The sequence below is a fragment of the Ziziphus jujuba genome, chromosome 1, assembly GCF_031755915.1.
Source record: "Ziziphus jujuba cultivar Dongzao chromosome 1, ASM3175591v1".
Lineage (NCBI taxonomy): Eukaryota > Viridiplantae > Streptophyta > Magnoliopsida > Rosales > Rhamnaceae > Ziziphus > Ziziphus jujuba.
Window position 1 is genome coordinate 38775324 of NC_083379.1, and position 26855 is coordinate 38802178.

Consider the following 26855-nt stretch of genomic DNA (forward strand, 5'->3'; position numbering starts at 1 on the left):
TTTGTTAGATATTTTAAACAACTATAAATTAAAAAACAAAAAAAAAAACAAAAAAACAAAAAAACAAAAATTAATTAACACAATTTGAAGTTGTATCAATTTGATTTTTTGCTTTTTACTTAGTTTTATATAATTAACTTAGAAACCTAGCAATTCTAATTACTACTAACAAATATTTGATACAAACAAATTACACGTTAGACAGAGAAAAATAAAAAATTAAATTAAAAATCAACATAGTCAACAAATGGCACCTAAGTAATTAAATTTCATTTCTTTAAATGTGGGAAAGTCAAAAATAAAATAATATGCGACTTCAAAACGAGAATAAAAATATATGTATAGGCCATAAAAAATTTCATTTCTAATGAAAACCATAACTCAAATTCAAGCAGTCAAACCACAATTTTCAAAATTTCGAGTTTTGCCTGATCCATGTGCTCATAAAATTACTTGTATTTTGGACAGAATAAAAAATGAACTAAAACTTACATGCATAATATATATTAATATATAGTACTCATGTATATTTATAATGTGTATAATGACTTGTACTATAATTCTATGAAACGCAAGAGATGCCTAGTTAGACTGGTAGTAATAAGGTAAAATGTGGATGTGGATTACAAATAAAATAAAAATGCTTTTCTTTACCCCTAGTTGGCAGAGATTGAACTTTGATTTATTCATATTTTGGCCTGGTTAGGCGTGTCTTTTGGGTAATTATTCACTAGAAATGGTCGTTTAATCAAATCCCTTCACTAAAACAATTAAATACCATTCTAGAATTAAAAATAAATAAATAAATAAAATTGTGGTTTGGGACCATGATCCTAGTAAAATTAGCGCCCAAATTTTTATTTTTATTGTTAAGAATACTGAAGGCTAGGACAAATAATGCTTTGGATCCATATCATTGGGTGAAGACAAAAAGAGCTGACACGAGCTAATGTACACTCATTAGTCTGGTCCTGTTTTAATGGGACCCACAAAAAAGGAAAAAGAAAAAAAGGAATACTATTTCATTGATTCGTACATCAAAAATTGGTCAAAAGTTGCTGCCTTTAAATTTGTTTTGAAGCAACTCTAAAAAAAACAGAATACTGACTGATGCTGAAATAAGTTAAGTATTGGCAGGGATTCCACTAAAAAAACAAAAAACCAAAAAACAAAAAAAAAAGTAATGGCAGGGAAAGTTCAAGTCCAAGCAATGCATCATCCATGATGCCAGCACATTCAACTCTTTGAAATCAAACACCCACAATTCAAATTCCAAACACAGCGGTAAGCAAGAAAACCGTGTCATGTTTTACCTTTGTTTTCTCGTCCATTTTAATGACTTTTTTCTTTGCCTCTTCGCAATATTTCATTTTTTTTTTTATCGTACGGATGTGAAAAATGACATTTTAAATAATCCCATTTAAGCAATTCTTTCAATCACAACGTCAAATACAAAAAGTCGGAAAATTTCGAACCATTTCTACACGAATTCAAATTTTGTCCCCCCCAAAAAAAAAAAAAAAAAAAAAAAGAAGTGCTACACCAGTTCATATGGTGAAACGTGTCATAATACATAATATGCAATGCATGCTCTGACTAAATATTGTATTATGACCTAAAGAGCAAGAAACGCAGTTTCTCTGTTGTTACATCTTGAAAACTTTAGCAGCAATGATTTTTTATTACATTCTTACTTCTATGCCTTCCTTGAACAAATGCTCCTTTACAGACTGGATAGGTACCTGCAACCAACAATACAACATCATTCAGTATTTGGATACAATGATATGGTAGGAGTTCCTTTACAGTTCATTGGAATGTGGATGAGATTAAGAAAAATAAAAACAAAATTACTGTACTACCTCCTTGCGATGGAAAATGCCAGCAGCAAGAGCAGCAGATGCATTCGTTTTCCTGAACACCTCTGAGAAGTGTTCAACAGCACCGGCACCACTACTCGCTATGACTGGAATGCTCACAGCATCTGAGATCAACTTTATTAAATCTGTGTCAAATCCTTTCCCTTGACCTGATAAGGGTAACAATGAGATGATAATAACTATATGGACAAACTAAGACAGCAAAATAACTTAAGAATGCAAGGAAAATGACTACTGAACACAATCAAAAGATAAATGTATCTTAAGGATTCTCCACCACCAATTTCTGGTAATGAAGTCAAATTTAATTACTAGTCTTCCAAGTGGAATACATGTTGACAAATGTGGACAAGCTTGAAGTATGCAAGAATCGAAAGGCATACTTTCAACAAAAACAGTCCTACAAACTGAAGGGAAGAAACAACATCCTATCTTTTCTGTTAGAAAGATCCGTATTCATGGCATCAGTTCCAAATATCTTTATTCATCTCCTCAAGATTCCAAAATGAATACTTCCAATCATAACTTGATTGTCAATTCTTACCATCACAATCAATACAGTTTAGCAGTATTTCTCCAGCTCCAAGCTCCTCAACTGCTTTTGCCAGTTCATATGCTCCAATTGGTCGACCTTCTCGGCCACCATTAACCTTCAAGAACAGAAAGATAAAGTCTGAAGACATTTTAAGAGAGAAGTTTTTAAAATTAGAAACAATTAAACCAGTTATATCTAGCTTTTAAAATTATTATGTCAAACAGTATGGACCTTCCATGATAGACAAGAAACTCCCCTCATTATCTTGCCAATTATCTGACCATAAGCGACAGATGTTGGTTTGTACATGATTTAGTAAAATTTGAAAAATGAGAAAACCATGTCACAGGGGAAAACGATGGCAGGATACTATTTAAGCGTTTTCCATTTTTCTTAGGAAAATGAAACTCTAGACTTGAAGTATGAGAATAAATCAATAATTCTTAAAGCATTTTTAAATCTTTAAAGCTGATATTTCATGTTGACCTATTCTTAGTTCTTTAGGACCTTCACTCCCTCACATTGCAAAATTATACGGGAGAAAAAAGCAATGAATACTTACTGTACACTGATACCATGCAAATTCTTCTCCATTTGGACCTGGAATCAACATTAAAAACATCATTTTCAACTAAATTAGCAAACTTAACGAGTAACATCTCTAAAAACGTATATAAGAATTTAGATCCCTCTTCCAATCTCTTCCTTTGCATTTGTGTCTCATCAGTATCTTGATTGTTTGAATGCATATGGTACACTTTATTGGTGGTTCTAAATGTTTCACAAAAGCTTAATCATACTAGAAGAGGAATCTATAATTTAGTGATCTATATTGATACACCAGTATGAAAAAAAAAAAAAAAAAAAAAAAAAAAAAAAAAAAAAAACCTCAAACTGAAATGAGTACAAATGGGCCTTTAAATGCATGCTAAAACAAGAAATTTAAAACATAGGAAAGAAAAAGAAACTATGAAAAACAGCCATTTACCTGGGTTTGTTACCCTTACGGCCTTGAACTCTACGTCATCAGGATCTTTGAGATACACTCTACGAGGATCAATACTTACAACAACTGCCTGCAATATAATACATTAATCAACCCACTTATGGATGAACTAAACCATGGTTTCCATTAATAAGAACTACATTCTCTCATAGCCACAAAAGCATTTTCGTTCAGCCACAATGAAAATTAGAATTGTCACCCTCGTGAGATCAACTTTTACTGCCACCAGCTGGCACAAACAGTGCCACTGGATTGATTAATCAAGATGCATATCCTAATTCAGCAAATGCATAATTAAATAAATAGCAAGCTTGTTAATTTGATATTAATCACCACAAATTTTTTAACTGGTTGATTGATCAAGACACATTTCCTATCAATGAATTTTCAAGGAACAAAAGGAATAAAAGATCACAGAGATCAGAGCTCAGACAAAAGCTAAGAGGAAACTGATAAAAGGTTAACAGTAAAGTTCACCACGGAGACGAAGGCATCCAGGTGTTGTGATTTTTTTTGGATCAACATCTATGTCATGTGATATGATCAGTATATTTCACAAACACAAAAATGAACAAACTGTAAATCATTTTCTTTTATGGGATTTATGGTAAATCTAGGCATAATAAGATGTTATATTCTTATATTTAGAATATCTTTTTGTTCCTTGATGCAAGCAGAGTTTATTATTAAAAGTTCTAAAAACAATGCTACCTGATTTCCATAAACTCTAGATATCTGCTCTAGACTGCTCTTCCCAATTTTTACCTAAAAAGACATAAACCATTGGAAGCATTATATAAAGACTTAAGCTCACATGCAGACAGATCTCAATCGGAGATAAATTATGGAAATAATTGCATACTCCAGTTCTTAAATAATCTTCTGCAGCATAAACTGCATCACTTCCTATGGAAATCTTATCAGCTCCAGATCTGAAATATTCTGAAGCAACTTCCAAGCTAGAATAGTACCTGTAGGAAGAACGCCCTTCACATAATATACACTCATAGCACTGAAATGATAATGGTCTTGATCACATAGAAATTGATCAGAAGATAGAAGCTAGAATAGGTTTTCCAAAAGAAAACATGATCCCCAAGAAATAAGACCAACAAGTATACCTGCCATTTGCATCTGTAAAATCTCTAATTCCTCCTCCAACTGTTAAGGGTACAAAAACATTTTCTGATGTGTATCTCAGTACCTATATCATAAAGCATGAAGAAGATTATTATTTTTATAAGAAAAGAAAAAACAAATGAAAGATAATAATTGTTTTTAAAAATTGAAAGGTTTTCCAAACATTTTTTAAAATTATATTTTTCAGACAATTACAAGTTGCTGTATCACTAACCTGCAACATTGGCAAGTCGCCAAGAGGAAAGTCACGGAAACCAGTAATATTTAGAAAACTAATCTGCAATTTACATTGACTTCAATTAGCTGCCGAGGATCCACAAAGATATGTAAAATATTAAAATATGCTTAAACTCAAGAAAGCATACCTCATCAGCACCATCTATGTAGTACTGTCCAGCAAGCTCCACAGGCTTTCCCAGGTTTCTTACCTAAAAAAGTTAATAATAGTATCAGTACAATATGCAAGCAACTTTCAAGCCAAAGTGAAAATAATTTATCTGTTCAGGGCCATTCAAGACTCGAACAGGTAAGAAAAGCGAAATTTACTTGGTGGAGGGGGTACACAATAAATAAAAATCAAACCACTGCTACATTTCCTTTCTCAATTGAAGACACCAATCAAGATAAAGAGATGCTACTTGTTGTTATTAAGGATTAACATGTGTCTTTAAAGGAAAAACTCAGCCAAGAGAAACAACTCATGGTGATGAATAAGATGAGAATCTTTATGGGGTATATCACATAAACTAGGAGGGAGAAAAAAGGAAGCTTCTAGTGATCTTACCAGTTCTCCGATAAATTAAGGATTAGTCATACTAACATGGGACACTAAAAACCACATAAATCATATAACATGATAGTCCATAATTATAACAATACCTCATTCTCTTTTGTATTCTCTCTTACATCATACTGGTCTCCTTTGGTTACAACAAGATCTCCCTTGTCATTTGTCCTTACGTCTAGACAAGCAATTACCTAAACAAAACAGATAAAATTCAGTGACAGCCTTCATGGTTAGCATAGTAATGAACATAACATCAGCGCTGCAATAAGCTTCTCTTAAATGAGGGGTGGGAAAACAAATATAGTCCTCAGTAAACGAGCTACAAAATAAATAAATAAATAAATAATAATAATAAAATAAAAATTTCTGAAAATTACCCTTTTTGCAAGTTTTGAAGCCTTTCCTTCAACAGGCTTCTGTCTTCACATGAACATCCCAGATTGTTAGATGGTTAATCAGAGAAGTCAAGATATAAGAAGCACATATGTCAGAGGAACAGGGATACCTTGGTAATTTGTGACTTTGGATTCAAAAATCTTCTTAGTATAGAAAGACCCACATCTGAAACAGTCATTAAAGGTACTAGATGTCAAAAAACAGGTCAATGATTTATTCCCATTTGCCTTCTAAATTGGTTAAGTATTGGATATATGTATATATATATATATATATATATATAAACAATCTGTTAAAAGTGCTATATAGCAAACATATTATCTTTTCTAATCTTTCTTTTTCCCTTCATTGTTTTGCATTTAAGTTCTTTCTCTACGTTGTATATCATAGAGGCTTAACTGTTAAAATGTCAGATCAAATTACAAGGTAAACGCAAGAGATAGGAGATCAGTTCTCATTATTGCTACAGGGCTTCACTAAGATCTTTACAGTTTGTAACAATAAATGAAACAACTCATAAAAAGTACATCTTGCCTCCACTCTTTTCAGGGTGGAATTGAACTGCATGCACATTGCCCCTTTTGACAGATGCTATAAACTTGTCACCATAGTTGCTGGTAGATGAAATCCAATCTTTGTTTTTATCTGACTGAAAGACATGTAAAAAGAATTTATGTCAACCTGTGTACATGAAAGTCAAGGTATTTATCAACATACTAGGAAAGATACGTACAGGAATTGCTCTATAAGAGTGTACAAAATAGACATGGTGGTTTCCAACATCCTCCAAAATTTCAGAGTCTTCTCTGATCTGTAAAGCATTCCAACCAATATGGGGAACTCTGAAACCATTTGATGAATCAAAACGCTGAACCATACCCGGTATCAAGCCAAGACCATTTACTGAGATACATTTGCAGTCGTCAATTTAAATTGAATATGTTGATACGATAAAAGTAACATTAGTTACAGCTGTAACAAAGAGAACTGATAAAATAACACTAAAGCTGATTAATCCGTGACTTGATTTCATAGAAGATAAGCAATAATGATGAAAAAAGAACCGATATAAAGCTTTGACTTGAGCACCGACCTGGTCCATTCTCCTCACTGGACTCAAAAAGTAGCTGAAGGCCAAGGCAAATGCCTAGAAATGGCCGATCATTCTCAATGTAAGTACAGAGTGCCTCAGCCATTCTGCAAAGCATTAATAAAAGGTAAACAAAATATTAAAAGCTAAAGATTACAAATAAATAATAATAATAATTAAAAACCTATAATGGTAATGCAACTAAACTACTAAAACCATATGAATCTATAATCTGTCTGATTCACCAGTATTCTTAAATTAAGATTAATTTTAAATTTCTCAAGCAGAACCAATGAAATTGACACCTATATTGCTCACCCATTTGAACACACTAAACGAGCTACTGATCCTATTAAGAAACATTAAAAAAAAAAAAAAAAAAAAAAAAAATTACCCCTTTTTGTTCAGCACATCCATGGCTGCAGCAAAAGCCCCCACACCAGGAAAGATTAGGCGATCGGCATTGAGTATGTCTTGTGGAGTTTGTACCTATATTTTTCAACATAAATTAAATCATTAATAGAACCAATATAAGTACTCTTTTGTTATTCCCAAAAAAAAGGGGGAAAAAGAAGAAGAAGAAGAAGAAACTTCATATTAAAACAAACTTGTAGGACCAGCACTTGCATATAAACAAACTTCATATTAAAACAACAGAAACTAAAGAAATAAATTTCACAGCTTGTGCGACCAGATCCATTTCCAACAAAAAGAACAATATTTGCTAAAATTCAATTTAACATTTCAATTAATTCAACAAATAGCTAAAATGTCAGGGTCTTTTTTTCCTTTTTCCTTTTTTTCGATAAATGAAGTGTCAATTATCTAGTCAGTGTAAATAGTTTCAAAAAATTAAACAAATTAATATCATAGCTAAGACTTAAAAAAAAAAAAAAAAAAAAAAAAAAAAAAGCAGCTTAGCGTCCCCTTTAAGCAATTCCACGAAGTTGCAAACACCAAAAAAAAAAAAAAAAAAAAAAAAAAAAAAAAAAAAAAGAGAGAGAGAGAGAGAGAGAGAGAGTAAAAAGGAACACATGCAGCTAAAACATAAAAATAAGAATCTAAAAGATTACATCTTTGATATCGAAGCCGAGGTGACGAATAGCATTCCTCACACTACGTACATTGCCAGCACCATAGTCAAGCAGAGTCACAACTGAAAAATCAAAGAACAATGAAGTAATCAGAAAATGTTCAAAGTTAGATTACAAAAAACACACGAGTACGAAGACGAAGACGACGACAACGACGCAGAGAAATGGGAGTACCGGAACGTTCAGCAGAAGAGCCACGAACCGACAAGTTTCTGAAAGATTTGAATTTGAAGTGGTTTTTGTAAAGATTAGGGCGAAAAAGTTGCAGAGAAGAAACAGAGGAAGATCGAAATGCTAGGGTTTCTGACGATAACGAAGTAGCCGGCGGCACCTCCATTGCAGGTGTTTTCAACGCAGAGCCGCTATTAGCGTTCGCTGTAATTCTTGGGTCTTTTTCAACATGTATCCTAATATAATCGACACTCACTATTTTTGTTTTTTCCGTGTAAAATTACAATTTTTTTTTCTTTTAAAATATAATTAGTAACTTTTTCTTTTCTTATTATTAATATTATTATTATTTTGTTTGGGTTTTCATTCTCATTTTTTTAGTTTAATTTTTGTTCATTTTTACAGAAAATTATACATGAAAACTTATTTTTTTATTCAAATAATTTTTGGTCTATAGTTTATTCAAAAATAGTTATAGGGAATTTCTATGAAAATAAAAGATTAAAGATATAATTAACATTAGTCTCCATTTTGTTAGTCAAAAATCGAGCCAACATTCTATATAACCAAAATCCTATTCTGAATATTCACCAAAAAAAAACAAAATCCTTTTCTGAATAATTTTATTTATTTTAAAATTTTTATAATACATCGTCTAATTTCTTCTTCTTCTTCTTTTTTTTTTTATCATTTTAAAGTAATTCTATTATTTTTCAAGAGTACAGTTTTTATGCTGATAAATTTTGGAAACATAATTTCAAATTGTAATACCTTTACCACGTAACACACGAAGGTAAAAAAAAGTTTAGCAAAACTTAAAACAATGTTTGATAATATTTATTTATTTTAAGAAAAGCAAATTTTGTAAAATGTTTTATACAAATGAATAAATAAATGACAGATTTGATATTGAAAGTGTGGGATTCAAACTTTCAATGACTACGAATTCAAATTTCCATACTATCAATATAAAATATGGCACTTACTATTTTATACAAAATTTGGATAAAACATATTACAAAAATTTGTCATTTACTAGACTATTATTGCAACGGAAATTCTATGGTGAGGACGGTCCGTATGAGGATTACAGTATTAGTGACGGTTTTTCATAGTATTAACGACTATTTTTTAGAAAATCGTCACCAATACTATAAAAAATCATCACCAATGCTGTGGTCCGCATAAAGACCGTCCGCACCATAGACAAACTGATTATTGCAATGCACTAACGATGCGAGTGAAAATTTAGAAGTAGGAAAAAATTTCAACTAAGATGATTGAGTTGTGATAGAAAATAATAAACGATGTCAATAATTTCCATTGTAAGACTTAAGGTTAAAGTTCCTTCTCATTTGTGTAAAAAAGATGAATCCTATAAGAAATCAAGTACAAGAGCTTTTTTGATAGATCAAAAAGTACAAGAAACTGACCTTGCAGGTTATCCAACACCATATTTCAAATTCTGGGTCACGTTTATTCCCATATATAAACAAAAACAAAGAACAAAAAAATAAGTATTCTATGCCAGCTAAGGTTAAAGTATAATTCCTTTTCTACTATGTAAGTTTTGGAAAAGCTCTTTAACCTTATTCACCACCAAAAAAGAAAAAAGCTCTATAAACTTAAAGAAAATAATAATAATAATAAACACAACGAAAGGACACTAAAACCTTTTGCATTAATTTATACCTTTAATCATTCTAAACATCCATTAACATCATCATCCCCAGTAATTCCATTTCATTTGACCAAAAAACCATGGACATGATTCAATTACTGGTCAATGTTATATGGTTTGAAATGGGATTCATTCTGAACCTTCTGTTCAAAACCCCTTTGAGAAATTTAGTGATATTGGGATTAGACCAATTGGATCAGGGAAGGTGGCCATTAATAGTGAACATTATAGGAGGGACATTGTTTCTGCTCTTTCTCTTCAACTTACTTGTTGTCCTGAATATTCAGAAACGTTTCAATGATTCTGGTTTTAATCCAACCGATGAGGTGTTGTTATGGAGCTATGTCTTTTGGAGGCTTCTCAAATAGGTTATTGCTTCTGGCTTTTTCTTTGTCATAAGTTGTGTTTTTAATATTTTAATTTTACTTTGGAGTTTAAATCTAGGATATAGCTACGTGTATTGATTTATTTAATATTGGGCTGAGGCCCTATGTTTTTCTTTTTTTAAAATAATTTATTGAGGTTGAAGAGTTGAGAGCGTTGACAAGGCGGTGGATGTTCTAAATGACCTAAAACAAGGTTCATGATTTTGTTTTTAAAAGAGGTTTTTAGCAAATATAATATATAGCCTTAAGTTGCATACAATCAAATTATATAGATGTGTCTATAAATGAACCTGTCTGACATGCTAATCATTTATTTTTCAAGACTTGTAAATTTATGTTGTTTTCTAATTAATATTGAGAGCTTGAAAGTAAAAAATAAAGATTAAAAAATATATATATCCAACTTTGATTTTTATTTTTATTTTTTATTTTTATTTTTATTTTCCACACAGGGCTTTCAATATTCCTCGTAATGATTATACACAGACTAAATTAACTAGGACATCAGAGAGCTCCATTTACCCAGAAAAAGCCTGGAAGAAGCAAAGGAATCAAATCCAGGAGATATGAATGGCACTTGGGAACAGAAGGAAATCAGACAGCATATAGATTAGGCAACTACAGTATGTGTTTAATACAGTAAATATGATTAAAATTAATAAATCTCTCACCCTCAACTCTAATATATGTTTACGCAGCCTGAATTGAACAAATTGCTCTTTTACTTTTAAGATGTAAATATGCTTGATTATAGCTTATGATATTTCTAACATTACTAGCTAGTTACATTGTGAAGTCTCCCAATTAAAAATTTAAAGACCTAATAGCAGTTTTTCAGTTCAGCAAACAGGAAACAAGCTTTACTTTAAGATAGTCCATAGCCCAATTGCATTGGGCCTCAATACTAGGCCTTTTATATAGAAGGTCAATAGAAGGCCAATGCTTGGTCTTACATTGACCTTCCGAAAGCACAAAACATCCTTAACCCCTCCCAACTGCCTTTTGGGTTGACCATAAAAAAAAATAATTAATAATTGATTAAATGAATGAATAAATCATCCAATTTGCCTTCCCAATGGCCAAATGTCTCTTCTATTTCTGATGGGAAGTCTTGTAGACAAGTGGGCTTTGATTAGATTCATAGCTCCTTGTATTAAAATAACATTTCCTACTAACTCCGTCTGGTCTTTCTTTCATGCCGCCTTTGCTCTACTGGCAAAAGACAAGAAAAAAAGGACTGAAAAATTCCACTAGATGATCATTTGGGATTGCATAACAAGTTGAGGGACTTTTAAATGCAAAGATTCAAAAATATTTCCAAGCATACATATATTAGTTTCATTGAACAGAATGAAACCTCATCCAGATGACAATTAAAAAAAAAAAAAGAAAAATCAAACTTATTGTCATGGTGGTCCAAAATATTTATGGGTTTCTCAAAGGTTAAAATTAGTTGCAAGAAATTATTTTCTTTTGGCTGGTAGCACTACAGTAATGAAATGTACCGTAGACTTTTGTCCTTTGAGCCATAAAACATTTTACGAAAAACACAGGTCATGAATAGCAAATGAAATGATTTATAACAGGTAGAGAAAGAGACGGGAAAAAATAATAAATGATTTTGCTAAAATTAACTAGTTCTTGTTCAATAAGAGTGAGCAAAAGTATGATTTTTGAGCACTTGGTAAATATCATAGAGTGCATCATAGTGATTGACACGAATCCACAAGTTCTAAATGGAGTGTGAATTTTGGAAGCCAAGGATGGTGCCAAACCAAATTCCACACCAAAACCACTTGGGATTTGACAGCCGCTTTCCTACTCATTAGGCATTCTGAATTGGAGTTTTGGACAAGTTGCCCAATTGGGTTTTGGAAGAAATGAAGATTTCTTAAGGAAGACCCCAAAAAAAAAAAAAAAAAAAAAAAAATGAAAGAGAAAATATATAATTGACATAGTGTAATTGGTTGACTAAGAAAAAGTTTAGTCTTCGAAGTTCAGAGACTAAACCCAACTTGCCAGGAGAGACCAAATTATCCATAGGTTGACTTTGCTCGAAGCCATTATAATTTTTTATAATTTTTTCTTTCTTTTCACAATGAAGTCATCATACTAAAAATTACAAAAGATACACCAGTCCTTTATATCAGAGCACAAAAAAGAATAAAAATTAAAAATAAATCACCATTGTTGGTCACCTTCGTTGGCCCAGAATATTAACGCAGCAGGAAAAAGATCTAATTGGAGACAAAAAATCGACATGGTTCGGCAAGAAAACAAATATAAACGAAAATACAAAAAGTAATTTATAGGCTTCAAATAAAAGGCCAAAAAACATATTGAAGAAAAGAAAAATTTTCATTTCCTGCGTCATAAAATTTTTGTTTCTAAATACAATAGTGTTTTCTGTAATCTCAAATGTAATCACAAATCCTCTTTCAGTTCTAACAATTTTGACATGTCCAAATGAGAATTTAAACAAGAAATCTTCATCAAACCCTAATCTACCAAGCTCTTCTTCAATATTGATACTTGAACAATCAGGCAATGAACATGCTAATGGTGGTTCATTAGTAGGCAATACCACTTCCATCTTATCAGAAAACTCATTGTTTGCCTCATCATTGTTGCTTCTAACTTCGATCCAATCTTCACTCCAAGTCCAATTGGCTTCATTTGAAACTGAGGGATCCATGGTAGCTCCATTAATCAACTCCTCTATTCTTGCAGCTGCAGAATTCGAATTCGAATCCGAAGAAGAACCTTTATGGTTTGGATTCTGTGGACTCCCATTGACTTCAAATGAATCCCAAAGGCTTTCCAACACACTGTTTGGAGAATTCATAAAGAACTCATTCACCACTTGATCTGATTGAGAATCTTTCTCTTCGAGAAATGGATGCTCAAGAAGCTCTCTAGCTGTCATCCTCTGTTTTGGTTCCCTGCTCAAGCACATGCCCAGAAAGTCCTTAGCTTTCTTAGACAACCAGCTCGGAAACTCCGGCACATCATCGGAAAATCCGATCCTATGAAGAGCCGATACAAGGTTATCTACATCCAACCATGGACCTTTACCCGTGGCCATCTCAATGATTGTGCATCCAAGAGCCCATAAGTCAGCTTCAAATCCCTGTTCTTCCCCACGCAAAACCTCCGGCGCCATGAACACCGGTGTACCGCAAAACGTCACCGTGCCAAAATCTCCATTTCCGGGAACTCTTTCCACCAATCTAGCACAACCCAGATCAGCAATCTTGACATTCTTTTTCCCCATCAAGATGTTGTGGCTCTTTATATCACAATGGATCAACCCATTTCCATGAAGGTATTCCAAACCTTGAAGAATCTGCCGCGTGTAAGTTCTAATCAAAGACTCTTCCAAGCGACCTCCATGCCTCTGAATATCATCGTAGAGAGTCCCTTGTGGTATGTACTCCATGAAAAGATTGTAAATAGGCTGGTTACATTCATTTCTGATATCAAATCCCCTGTACTTGACTATAAATGGAGAACTCAGTTTGGAAAGCAAATTTTGTTCTTTTTGCAAGAGCTTGGAATGAGAAAGCTCAGTGGATTTTACAGCAAAGAGCTCGCCAGATGGGACATCCATGGCGACTGAGACTGTAGCAGTAGAGCCACGGCCAATCATGGAACCTCTGGTCCACTCCATTGGAGGAAGATAAAATGGAAGAATAAAGGGCTATGCCAAAGGCAGTTCTTTTTTTGATATTTCACTGTCTAAAAACACAGAACACCAACCTTATATACACATACGATTTGGACGGAGTTTGTTGTCGTTGTCTCTAGTCTTAGTTCAACTGCCGATGATAGATGTGAATGAGAAAACAGGGTTGCTGTGTTGACCCACCACTAGTCTCATAAAGTCTTCTCTGTTCACATTGGAGGAGTTGACCTTTCAAATCAAAATTCAGTTTTTTAATTGAAGTCAACGTCTGTTTTCATTTGGCTAACTTCTTTATTTGAGCAAAACTATAAAAGGGATAAATCCAAAGTTGCTTATAAGAATGAAAATATATAGAGCAAGAAATTTTCTCTTGGGATATTTTAAAAACTGTTTATAACACCACACGTTTTTGTCATTTGCTTTTACCCAGATGCATAGACCACAGACCAGAGGAATCAAGGTAAAAGAAAAAAAATGGTGGTGGGGAACATTTTATATGGTCAACCTTGGAGGAATCATCAAGTGATTGGAGTTCTCAAGATAAGATGCAATACAACCTACCAAACAAAAAGTAGAGACAGCTAGTTTTGTTATTATATATTCAAAACCCATGGAGGGAAAAAAAAAAAAAAAAAAGAAAAATGTCAAAGGGGTGTGAAAATACATGCACTTCCAGATTTTATGGTTCACTATTCACTAAGCCACGTTGAGAGTTGGGAAGATAAAGTAGATCCACTTCCTGTGGTTGGTTATGGTGAATATGGAATATATAAAAATGACAGCATGTTCTGAAATACCAAACTGAGATCCCAAAAGAAGACCATTAAAGGGTTGTGGAAAATGGATATCATCAAGAGGTCCACGCGCTGGGTTTTTTTGGTTGGATTTTGAGAAAATTCTTGATCTGGTAGGAAGAAATTAAAAATGAAAACATAAGAAAAACTTATAAGGATTAGTTCGTCCTAATGACTTTGTCTAAAATTGACATGGATAAGAAGGGAAATGCTAGAGGAAGTAGTTGTAGAAACACAAATTTGACCCACCAATTCCACTTCAAAGGTTTCTGCCATTCACACATATACCTACGCGGTGGAGGGATTGACCCGCACAATAATTTTTTATTTAGTTTAGGGAAAAAGTCTTTTTCCTTATTGATTCAGATTAGAAAATTTAATCTTTTCCAATTAATTACCTATGCTTGTTGCAAGATTGAAGCTGGTGAAAAGCATGTGAGGGAATAAATAAAGAAAGAAGCGCGGTATGAGAAGGTGAAAAAAAATAAATAAAATAAAGTGGGGATTAACGCATATAGAATAACATATGGATTGAATAAAACAAAATCTTTTGCAGTATGTTTCAATTTTGACATTTTCTAATACAAAAGTAATTTCCATATTGTTACATGGTATCAAAAAATCTCTCTCATTGCCAATAGTACTAACTATTTCAAAAGAATAATCAGATGACAATCCATCATTAAACATTAAACTTTCACGCTCTCCTTCATGAATGGTCGAATCCATGGATGATGAACTTGAGTCCGAAATCGACTCATCTTCAAAGATCTCAGTGTCAATATTGCATCTGACTGTGAACCAAGTTTCATCCACACTCCAATTAGGTACATTCGGAGGTGAAGAAAAACTAAAAGTACCTCCAATCAACATTCTGAACCTTTCCATTGGAGAACTCAGAATTGAACAGCCTTCAATGTTTGGTTCATGAGGAGATGACTCCAATTCTTCCAATGAATCCCACAATTCTTGATCCAAGACACTACTCGGACTAATCATTGTGAACTCCTTTACTTGATCTGAATGACACCCCATAGATTCAACAAATGGATGTCTAAGAAGTTCTTTAGCTGTCGACCTCTCTTTTGCATTCCTCATCAAGCACTTGCTCAGAAAATCCTTACCCTTATCCGAAAACCACCTCGGAAGCTCCGGCACATCGCCGGAATACCCGATCCGATAAAGAGCAGATACCGGGTCACCTGCCTCCACCCAAGGGCATCTGCCAGTAGCCATTTCAATGACCGTACAACCCAGAGCCCATATATCAGCTGCAAATCCCTGCTCCTCTCCACGTGCGACCTCCGGCGCCATGAAAACCGGTGTGCCGGAAAACTCTGACGTGGCAGAGACTTCACTCCCATCAACTCCAACCAATTTAGCACAACCCAAATCGGCAATCTTTGCTCCGTCTTCTCCGATCAGAATGTTCTGGCTCTTGATATCACAATGCGCCAACCCATTAACATGGAGATGATCCAAACCTTGTAGAATCTGATACGTGTAGGACCTGATCACTGACTCCTCCAGCTTCCCTCCATGTCTTCGAATTGCATCGGAAATCGTGCCACCGGGCACGTACTCCATGCAAAGATTGTACAAAGGCACATTGTTTTCGTTACTAACAGCAAAACCCAAGTACTTAACAATCCGAGGACAGCTCAATTTGGAGAGAAAACTCTGTTCTCTTTGCAAGAAAGCTGAAGAAGAGAGCTCTGCGGACTTGACACAGAAGAGTTCACTGGACCGGAGGGCGGTGGCGAGTGAGACGGTGGCGGTGGAGCCTCGGCCGATGATGGGTCCTCTGCTCCACTCCATGATGAAAAACAGAGCCAAAAAACAGAGCAAGAAGGAAGAGCGTTTGTGTTGGTGTAAAAGTCTTCGTCTATGTAATATTTTATATATGAGACTCTTGGAGATATTGTACATATATATATATATATACATGTATATAAATAGATATGTAGATTGTATAAAAATGATACGGTTCTTTAGATTTAATGTTAGTGAATGATGATTTTTTGGGGGTAATCTTGAACAATCAAATGATGGTTGGATGAATATGGAAGAGACAAGTGGCACAAGGAGAGAGGTTGACAGCTCTGGCCGCCCAAGAGCAGCAACAACAGTACTAACTTAGGAGTGGAATAAAGCCGTCCACATGCACACACGTGATTTTTCGTACTATGAATGCGTTGTTGAAAAGAGAACAAAAACTTAAAAAAAAATAAAAATAAAAAGAGAGAAAGAGAGTGAATGATTCATTCATTTGCTAAATTTCTTCATTTACAAAGCAATTTTGCGGCGCCAATGGTTACTGTTTTTTCTTTGATACGTATATCCAACGCGGTTGTCTAGGAATTTCCTTTTTTTTTTTCTTCTTTTTAAATTGTTATGACTTTGTTCAAATCTAAATGCGTTTACACCCATTTCGAATTTCAAAGCAAAAGTTTGTTTCTTTATAATATTCGATAAGATAAGTCTTTTCCCTTTATCATTTTTCTGTTATTTTTTGTTAGTTTCTTGAAGAACAATTTATCTTTTGGGAAGCTCTAAAGAAATTGGGAGTGAAACTTAAGGATAATATAATAAAAAAATTTTGGTACAATTGTTTATTATTTATTTATTTATTTTGTGAAAAGTTTTGGTATAATTGTTTGAGTAGAGAAAAGACGCGTAGTATGTGGAAAGGTTAAGAAACTGCAGGGATTGTTTGCCTTTCCATGCAAGGCATAGGAGAGAAATCAAGGACCAAAAATAAAGGGTGTGAGACCGAGTGACTCTACAACTGTATTCCATGCCCAAAAGACATTGCTTTCACCCTTTTTGGGTTTCATGATGGACGGCGGACTTGATGTTGAGGTTCATCCATTCTTGTTTTTCTTTTTTTTTTGGGATAATTAGTGAAATCCACAAATCACTGCCAAAATCCTTCGTTTTGCGTTTTTGGGGTCCATTTTTTTTAATTATTAAATTCAATGTTCATTAAATAAAGAAATGCGAATTCGAAAGTTGGGTTTGCTTCAATCCAACACCATGACTAAATTCCCTCACTTGGGAAATCAAAAGCTTCATGGGGTTTTGATTCATTGTGTCGGTGCACAAATGCTTATAAACCGTGGTTGAAACAGACGCTTATAAGCATTTAAACTGTGTTTGCTTTACAGCTAGCTATCATCACCTCCACAACACCAAACACACCCTTCCCCACTTAGCTTCTCACCTCCCAACCCTTTCACTTTTCCTTTATTGGTCTGTTTTTGACAGGAAAGAGGGACCAACCAACCAACCAACCTCACACCTGAATATTTAGAGATGGACTTCAACTTTTCAATTTGAATCCAAGCTCAAAGTAAGGAATATAAATATGCTCTAAGTTAGCATTAAAACCCAAACCCTTTTCACACTAGCTACTTCATTAAGGCCTAAAAAGGTAAAAAGGTTTAGCTTGGACATTCACTTTCTATTTCATTCAAAGTAATACACTAAGGCAAAATGCTGGGTGTTTTAACACTAGATTACTTAAAGAAGATAAAATTAAATTGGGACACAGTTGGCTACATGAATTCCCCATTATTAATCACTTTCCCTATTCTTAATCTAATTTTTTTCCAATCAATGCTCAAACCTTTTTTCGTTTTTTTTTTTTTTTTTTTTTTTTTTTTTTTTTTTTTTTTTTTTTTTTTTTTAAATCCGGAATGGTAGGCATTTTTGCCCTGCTTTACAATTAAAGTCTCTAGAGGTCTTATTTACAACCACGAATGAATCAATTTTGCTTCAAATAAATATCAACACAACACGTAGTACTTTTTTTTTTTTTTTTTTTTTTTGGGTCAACCCTCAGTATCTAGATTTGACTTGCAATTTTCTCATGATAACTGTCCATGATTACAGTAAGATGCATGTCTTTAAAAGTATTTAACAAAGAAAAAGAAAGATAGTTCTTAGCCAAAATAAAGAAAAAAGAAAAAGAATAAAAAGAAAGTAAAAGCCATGTTTAAATTGACCATCTTTAAATAAAGTAATCACAATTAAGCACAAATCTCCCCAGCCACCATAGCTCCAAAACCAAAAAAAAAAAAAAAAAAAGATGTGTGGAAAAAAACCTCAGGATAAAGCTCATTTAATTACTTTATTATATTTTTGTTTTCTATTTTCTTTTTTGGCTTGAGAGATTATAATAAGAGAAAGATAATCATTGATCTGAATAAGCGTTGTTTTATAAACAGCTAGAACGTTTTCAATTTAATTTCTATTTGTTCATGTTTTCCTTTAAGCTTGTAATCAGCAACTATCATTTTAACAGCAAAAACCAATTATCAGAAACCACTATGGTTATGTGCATTGGACACATTTTTAAATTTGTAAATAACTATTTCACAAGAACTGATAAACTTTTAATTTTAAAAAATACCTATTCCTTTTTGTAATCTCATAATTACTATTTTTGTATTTTAATATTGATAATATTAAAAAAATCCTTATATATTTTGTTAAATTTGGATTTAGATGAATATCATAGACCAAAAATAGATAAATAAATATATAATTAATTTTTTAATTAATTTTTACCAAATTTTAAAAATATATATTAAAAAAAAAAAAAAAACCTAAACCCCATCCTAATCCAACCGGTATAATAAACATACAAAAGAATGACCATTCCCTTTTCTATTTTGTTTATATTTATAAATAATTATTTCTGTTTTATTACACATGATTATTTTGTATATCAAAGATGTCCTAGATTCTTTTAAGAAAAAACTAGAAACCATAAACATAGCCAAAGGGGAGATAGAGACAAACACTTTGAGTTAAAGAGACAAACAATTGAGTTTTCGTTAATAATAATGTTACTACGAATTTTGAAAATGACCATATTATGCTTTCATGTAAGCACACATGTTCTAACGCGTAGCCGAATTTTTTATAGAAGAATACCAACAGCACTATCTGAAAGTAGAAAAAAGTTTAATTGCCGCTTATCCACCTGTTTTTTGTCATCTACTTGACCGTCAACAAAGGACGATAAATTAGGCTGTGCTTTGCCCTTCATTACTTATATGATTTTATTTTTTTATTTTTTAAGTTTTATTGACGGGTTTGACCATGTTCGCACAGAAATATAGCAAAGCTCCATTGAGCTTTCCTTCGTTGAAAGCAGTGCTAAATGCACTTCAGATACAACCCCAGATGTTGAAATATTTACATATAATTATCATTCACGTCCTGTTACTTCTACTACCAGATTTCAAACCTCCAAGCCGAAAAGATAAACAGAGTAACGCTCTGAAGGACACTAAAAACGATATATTTATGCAGCTTCTGCAAATCCAACTCTCAGGTTGCCATAGTCAAACACGGTATGGAAATGACCCATGAAAACATCACCCAAGATCCTGTTTAATCACACATATTAGAAATTCAGCTACGAAACCAATTATCATTTTTATAACTCATCATGAAAAGATTTGAATGATTTGGGCAAAAGTAAATCCCTGATCCGAAAACAGAACTCGCCAACAAGCTTAATAAACTAACATAGATTCCACTTTCAAGAACAATAGGACCAGCAGATTCAATTATAATAAAGTCCATAATAAAAATAACAAGCATAAAGGTTAACTAGTTGGAAAGATGGACAATACCAGAGAGGTCCGCGAGGAGGTGGTACATCTAAAGCTGTGAATCCGCTAATGCACTGAGCTGCATCTCCCTCACCCACTTTGAGGATGTACTGCCATTAGAAAAAGAGGAACATAAAAAACATAAAACCTCATGCATATGGAAAAAAAATAAAAATAAAAATTTGATACAAAGGCTAAGAACTGGAACCATTACATCTGTTAAAATTACTATTCAAATTGTTTAGCTTGATTACTCACATGGAGAAACTTAAAAAGAGATTTTTACTGAAATTTCATCACAAATGAGATGCCACAGGAATAAAAGAAATAAGAACAAACTTGCATCTTATAATGGCTGGAGGAATAATGTATGCAGAGCAATTGTAATCACAAGGACTAGAATATTCAGAACAATTAAAGCAAAATTGAAAGCCTGATACATTTAGCATACCTGCTCAGGAGCGAGATCAAATTTCCTTCCACCAATTGTAAAGGAGACAGTAGGCATAGTAGAGATACTACCACAATCCACTGCTGACTCCCCCATCGGACTAGGCAGTCGACCACATAGCTGCAAATACAAGACAAGTATAAGCATACAAAAACAGCTTTGACTAACAGAAAAATGTGACAAAAGGGATACTTCACCTCGTTCACATAGTTAAGTATTTTATCCTGTGTTTGATTCTGAGTAAGCTGGTTCTGCATCCATACAACAGTCATCTCACAAGTAGAGCACATTGCATCATGCCAACCACCAGATGCCTTGTGAGAGTTCTCATCCACAACACTCTCAATGCCCATACTGACCAAGAAGCCCATTTGGATGGAAAATATATTAGAGTATGCAATGCAATGGGAATAACAAAGAAAAGTAAAAGAGAAAATAACAAGAGAGCAAATATTAGTTTAAAAAGAGAATGAATGGCACTATCCATGCAAATAGTACATTGTCCAACAAAATATACACCATTCATGTCAATTAACAAGGCACCAAATCTCATAAAAGATTAAAAAAACAAAAAAAGAAGCGAGAGAGAGAGAGAGAGAGGGGGGGGGGGGGGGGGGGGGGTGGGGTGGGGTGGGGAAGAGAACGGTGGGGCAGAAGAAGAAAGAAAGAAAGAAAAACAAGTCTAACCTTACACCACGAGTTCCATCAAAAGTGCACAAACCAATTTTGGAACAGATTTTCTTTGGCTCATCCTGTAATAAAAATAATGATGATTTAAACAGTTGAAGTTCAGGTTTATGAATCTCATAACTAATTCCAGATACCAATTACTTACACAAAGAATTGCATGTCATAAAGTTAAAGCATACCTTTGCCAAAAGCATCTCAATTATGGTTTCTCCATATTGTGCAACTACAGCCTTGCATTCTTGACTTATAACTCCTGAAGCTCCAATTGCATGATTCAGTTCGGTAACAATAGCCTGAAAATGAAAAACAAAGTTAATCAAATAAAGAGACATGCAATGATGGACATGCACTGTTTATGTTGCTCAAGCATAGGATAGACGCTAATTAAGCCATCAAAGGCAAGATAATTCATTCCTAAAACTATATCCTTCAAAGAAACTAAATCAACTGAGTATAGAATCCATAAACCAGTGAAAGCAATAAACAAATTTCCTCTACTTCATAGAGTTATTTGCAAATGAAACCAAAATATTGCTTTTGAACAAAGAAATGAATGAATTATATAATGGTGCAAAAGCAAAAATGAAGAAATGGAAAAAAATTCAGAAAGAAATAGTTCAAGCAACAAAATAAATTGTCGACTCCAATAATTAAACAAACATGTGCAGACACAGAGATACACACCGTTGGGCCAGCCAACAAAGAAGTCCCAGAATCAGCTATTGCTGAACAGCCACTGGCACAAAATCCTGAAACATAAATGCTTACATTACCATGAAACAGAATTTCATGTCTGCTAAATTATAAGGCAGAGATAACAATTAATCTGCTTACCAGTTGTTTTACCATCAATATCAACATCACCCATATCAAACTGCCAAATTAGAAAGTAAGAAAAAAGTAATTAGCGGGTTACTTAACATCAACACAATAAAGGCACATTAAGGAAAAAGTAATTAGCGGGTTACTTAACATTAACACGATAAAGGCACATTGAAATTTTTTAGCACCAACCTGCCAATACCCTTTCCGAGTAACAGGAACATATGTGTGCTGACCCTTAAAATGATTGGGATCTACTCCACCAAAAACAATTTCACCCCCTTCTTCTTCATCAGCATTGCGGTTAAACCAGAACGAGAAAACAGGCTCCTTAACAAGACCTTGATTGACCATGTTGTACCTGATGACTTGCAATCTTAGAAATATCGTACATGGTTCTTAAATTTACATGCAATCAACTCTTCCAAGAAATAGTAATAAACACAATTATAATACTGGGATTTTAATATAAAAATAAAATAGCAAAGGATATACCACACAGGTACTGCATTTCCAACCGAAATCTCTTGAAATCCAAGTCCAAGTATGCCATCAAACTTGGCTACCACAAATGTAATGCTGGGTTCTCTAGTTGCCTCGATAAATTCCTGAACATGGCAAAGACACATCCTTTAATATTTAAGCATGCATGGTGTATCCCAAAGGAATAACTAGGAGCCTCAAATTACCTGATCTTTGACCACAAGATCACCAACTTTTACATGATCTTCACTAAAGAACCCAGAAATAGCGCCAGTTCCATAGTGGATAGCTGCAGATTTACCTGCATGATGGGTGAAATCAGAATATCATGTCATCTAATAGTGAAGATCCTCTAATGCAAGCATGCACAAATAAAGACATCAACATAGTAAAAGGACAATAAAAATATAATCTTTAATGAAGATATACCTTGAAATGTTTTTCAGAAACATAAAAGTATAAAATAAAAAGTGAGCACATAGAAAAGTTATGCAGGAAAATTTTAGAAAAAAAAAATCTGGAAACATTAAATGGATTTATTAGTTAGAAGAACAAACCATTCTTCTTGTAAGTGCTTGAACTCCTGGACTTATATTTGGAATGGAAGTAGCAAGCTATCTGCATTAAATTTCAACATTGTATTATATCTCTATCTAACAGTATGATATAGTTCAAGTAAAAGAACCATAGAAAAAGATTCAATCAACTTAAAAGCAAAGAAACTCACTGAAAAATGACACTTAGCAGAAGGCACCCACAAATTAGAGCTACCGGTGTCGAAAATTACAGTAAACTTTTGAGATGGAGTTCCAATACCAATCTCACCAAAATACTGAGCATCCATGTAATTCTTGAGTGCTACAATATCTATGTCCTGTGGATCTCCAGCATTCCCACGGAGACGATATTTCCTAGTAGCTGCTTTAAGAGCCTCTCCTTCCTTCGATTCAATCTTGGCAGCAATTCGGTCATTCAGATCGAACTTCCTTTTTTTCAGTCCAATTCTAACCAACCCATCAGTGGAGGCAGAAAACACCAAAGGAAACAAAAGGAAGCACAGGAACAGAAACACTGTGACTGACTTGAGTTTAGTTCCCATGTTCTTAACTGTAAAGCAGAATTAAGTCATTCTTAGTTTAAGACAAAAATGCCAGAACAACTCATCTCACCCCACTACATCAAAACCATTGGGGTCAAAGGGAAAGAAACCACGTATATATACTATTAACAGAAACAGATTGAACCAACTATTTCCAAACAAGACAACAACAAAATTCTAGTTCATCAACAGAGAAGTAGAATATTTCCAAGCCCACGTTCGCCTCTGTCAAGTGCAAGCTAAGGCGCGGGCCAACAAAGCATTGTGATGATTATATACAGAAACACTGTGACTGAGTTGAGTTTAGTTCCCATGTTCTCAACTGTAAAGCTGAATTAAGTCATTCTTAGTTTAAGACAAAAAAGCTAGAAAACAACTCTCCTTACCCCACTAAATCAAAACCATTGGGGTCAAAGGGTAAGAAACCACATATATAAATTATTAACAGAAACAGATTTAACCAAAAATTACCAAACAAGACAACTCCAAAATTCTACTTATCAACAAAGAAGTAGAATATTTCCAAACCCACGTTAGCCTCAGTCAAATGCGAGCTAAGGTGCCGATCAACAAAGCATTGTGATGATTATATCAACTATTACGCGGGCGCGCACACACAATTCTCACAAGTAAATGAAAATCTCAATACGAATGAAGCAATATCACCAAACAATAACCATAACCCAAGAAAAATCGAAAATTTTCCTATAACACTCGGAAAAATCCTAATAAAAACCTGTTATTAAGTAACCAATACATTCCTAAACCGTAGACTATTAACTCTGAACAATTGCTTGTTAAACCTCCATTAATTAAAAGCTTAATACCACGAGAAAATCGGAACTCATAACAATTAAAGCCAAAAAAAAAAAGCCACAAAAAAAATACTAAAGTATCGCACGATTAAATGATACGCTTCAATCTCTCCGAACAGAGAAAAAATCACAACAACATTGATCGATCACCCCGACAACTTTACTTTCCCAAAGTTTTCTCAGCAACCAAACAAATAAAATTAAAAAATAAAAAATAAAAAAGCATAAACGCACAATTTCTCATACCTATCAATCAACAACCAAAGAAGGTTTCGCTCTGAAAGTAATCTAGGGTTTCAAATAACCAAAAGCATAAAAAATAAAAAATAAGCAGCAGAAATTGAAAAAAAAAAAAAAAAAAAATTGGAATTCACTCACAGTGGCTAGGCAGGCTTGGCTTACGTGAAACGGGGAAAAAGTTTACAGGAACAGTTCGACACCCCGATATTTCAACACGGACCGAGTGGGGTCTCTGCGGTCTCGCTTTTGTAAAAAGCGGACTGGTTTTCATCCACGACGTACACGTGTTGACACGTAGCTATCGCATGCGCAAAATTGGATCATTCTTTTCTTAAGACTTAAGCGACAAGGATTTCAAATCCTCTGTATTCAACCTTCTAGAGGTCATTAAGATCAACGGCGTATAGCTCCCGATCACCACGACTTTAATAGTTATTTTTGTTTCTCTGGAAACCAAACTTTTATAGGTGATTGTTATTTGGTAAAATTTTATAACAGAAATTGTTAAAGAAATTAGGTTTAAAAAGTTGAATGTATCAATGATTATTATCTTTTTTGTATTTTTTAATGGACTTATTAATTATTATCGTTTAATTATAAAATTTTAAAAAAATTATCAAATATATAAATTTAGATTAATCAAAAACTTTTTTTTTCCTATTAACAACACTTAGTTATTTATTTATTTATTTATTTTATTGAACTAAAATACAATTAAAAATCCGTGATGATATTGCTATTTAGTTTTTGCTTTAAAACCATTGATTCCGTCGAGCAACTAATAAAATAATTTTAGCATCTATTCATAAATGGATAATTTAATGACTAATGTCCAATGGGGCAAATAGAGCATGTATCGTCCCCTAATGATATTAATTGTTTTGGCAAAAAAAAAATATATATATTTATTCTCTAAAATACATATATTTAACGTGTACAATTAGCGCTTATATATAATAAATTTATTTTGAAATAAATAATATATATTTGTTTTATATATGTACATAAAAAGAAGAAAAACTAGTAATTGTCATAAATTTTATTAATTGATAAATGATTGATGAGCAGCCATCATCGGAATAAAGTTAAAAAAAAAAAAAATTGATAGGTGATGACTCGATGTTCTATACAATCACACCAAGCGTGCGTGCAAACATGTCTGTCTCTCTTACAAATATGTATTGTTTTGCCCTTTCAAACTTTGAAGACATGTTCATGACCGTATGAATTGTATTGCATGCGCACCGGTATTGCACTTTTTTTTTTAATGTTTTTCTTGTGCATGAAATGAGAAGAAATTAGAAAGATCCAATTAATGGTACTACTGCTACATTAGTTAACAGTAAATGAAATAATAATCTTAATATATACAAGTTTAAGGAAATTCCAATTCATTAGACCTTTAATAAAATCAAATAGAAAGCCCCAAGCATTACAAAAAAGGGGAAAAAAAAAATAGAAAGGCTCTGTGGCATATTCTTAGGAGCCCAAACTATATTCATTTTAAAATGAAAAATCTAATTTGAATTTGATTATATATTCAAAATTAATGCTAGTAGTAGTAGTAGTGGTCATAATTGTTGTAGTAGCGGTAATGACCAGTTTGCTTCATTGATTATTGCCTTGTTAGCTAACTCTTTTTTTTCAACCTCTCCCAACATAAATGTTAAGTCATCCAAGTATCTAAATCTCAACTTATAAGGAGAGATATCATAAAAAAGTGATTAAATGGCTTTGAAATAATGCTTAAAATTATCACATCTCAATTAGATTTTTTTTATTTTAAATTGATTAATTGGAAACTAATTGAGGAATCTAAGAGAGCCTCAAACAAAAAACAAACTAACGAATCTAAGAGAGCTCACACCACAAGCATCTTCAGCAACTAAAGCATTAATTGAAGTAGGATGGGTTGGAAGCATAATTACTCCCAACTCATATCTATCTTTAGACCAAAATTCGCCCAAAGCATCGATCACTTTG

General features: G+C 33.3%; 5 protein-coding genes across 6 annotated transcripts in view; all 5 read right to left on the reverse strand.

The window, feature by feature from the left end:
- LOC107432545 (uncharacterized) overlaps positions 1-26855 on the reverse strand; it is a 75086-nt gene that overhangs the window by 17091 nt on the left and 31140 nt on the right. The gene's annotated exons all lie outside the window — the stretch shown is intronic.
- On the reverse strand, positions 1412-8330 carry LOC107432630 (imidazole glycerol phosphate synthase hisHF, chloroplastic). Its single transcript, XM_016043817.4, has 19 exons — positions 8103-8330; positions 7908-7990; positions 7229-7323; positions 6838-6941; positions 6478-6647; positions 6279-6393; positions 5854-5909; positions 5726-5764; positions 5441-5539; positions 4927-4989; positions 4776-4838; positions 4543-4625; positions 4284-4392; positions 4133-4186; positions 3404-3491; positions 2978-3015; positions 2425-2530; positions 1863-2029; positions 1412-1742 (listed from the first exon to the last, which is right to left on the reverse strand). Exons 1-19 carry the CDS (start codon positions 8263-8265, stop codon positions 1683-1685), a joined length of 1755 nt encoding a protein of 584 aa, XP_015899303.2. The 5' UTR covers positions 8266-8330; the 3' UTR covers positions 1412-1682.
- Positions 12325-14744, reverse strand: LOC107409320 (mitogen-activated protein kinase kinase kinase 18-like). Its single transcript, XM_016016755.4, has one exon. It carries the CDS (start codon positions 13834-13836, stop codon positions 12361-12363), a length of 1476 nt encoding a protein of 491 aa, XP_015872241.3. The 5' UTR covers positions 13837-14744; the 3' UTR covers positions 12325-12360.
- LOC107432528 (mitogen-activated protein kinase kinase kinase 18) lies at positions 15036-16571 on the reverse strand. Its single transcript, XM_016043682.4, has one exon. The coding sequence runs from the start codon at positions 16461-16463 to the stop codon at positions 15036-15038; it is 1428 nt and encodes a 475-aa protein (XP_015899168.3). The 5' UTR covers positions 16464-16571.
- On the reverse strand, positions 19770-25168 carry LOC107432728 (aspartic proteinase). Of its 2 annotated transcripts, none has more exons than XM_016043912.4 (14): positions 25011-25168; positions 23446-23825; positions 23276-23336; positions 22925-23019; positions 22731-22843; positions 22428-22596; positions 22248-22287; positions 22098-22162; positions 21593-21706; positions 21411-21475; positions 20921-21077; positions 20724-20843; positions 20294-20382; positions 19770-20044 (listed from the first exon to the last, which is right to left on the reverse strand). In XM_016043912.4, exons 1-14 carry the CDS (start codon positions 25141-25143, stop codon positions 19960-19962), a joined length of 1686 nt encoding a protein of 561 aa, XP_015899398.3. In that variant the 5' UTR covers positions 25144-25168; the 3' UTR covers positions 19770-19959. The 2 variants fall into 2 exon arrangements, with proteins under 2 accessions (XP_015899398.3, XP_015899405.3); XM_016043919.4 differs by lacking the exon at positions 25011-25168 and adding an exon at positions 24879-24926.

Bases quoted from the DNA above. Each gene is read 5' to 3' on its own strand.
- LOC107432528 (XM_016043682.4), bottom strand. From the start codon at position 16,463: ATGGAGTGGAGCAGAGGACCCATCATCGGCCGAGGCTCCACCGCCACC.
- LOC107432630 (XM_016043817.4), bottom strand. From the start codon at position 8,265: ATGGAGGTGCCGCCGGCTACTTCGTTATCGTCAGAAACCCTAGCATTT. The intron at 3,492-4,132 runs GTAGCATTGTTT...ATTATATTGCAG, and splicing joins CTAGAGTTTATGGAAATCAG to GCAGTTGTTGTAAGTATTGA. The intron at 2,030-2,424 runs GTAAGAATTGAC...TACCCTTATCAG, and splicing joins AAACTGTATTGATTGTGATG to GTCAAGGGAAAGGATTTGAC.
- LOC107432728 (XM_016043912.4), bottom strand. From the start codon at position 25,143: ATGAAAACCAGTCCGCTTTTTACAAAAGCGAGACCGCAGAGACCCCAC. The intron at 22,288-22,427 runs GTTGGTGCTAAA...CTAATTTGGCAG, and splicing joins CTCGGAAAGGGTATTGGCAG to TTTGATATGGGTGATGTTGA. The intron at 21,476-21,592 runs GTATGCTTTAAC...TTTTTATTACAG, and splicing joins TTGAGATGCTTTTGGCAAAG to GATGAGCCAAAGAAAATCTG.
- LOC107409320 (XM_016016755.4), bottom strand. From the start codon at position 13,836: ATGGAGTGGACCAGAGGTTCCATGATTGGCCGTGGCTCTACTGCTACA.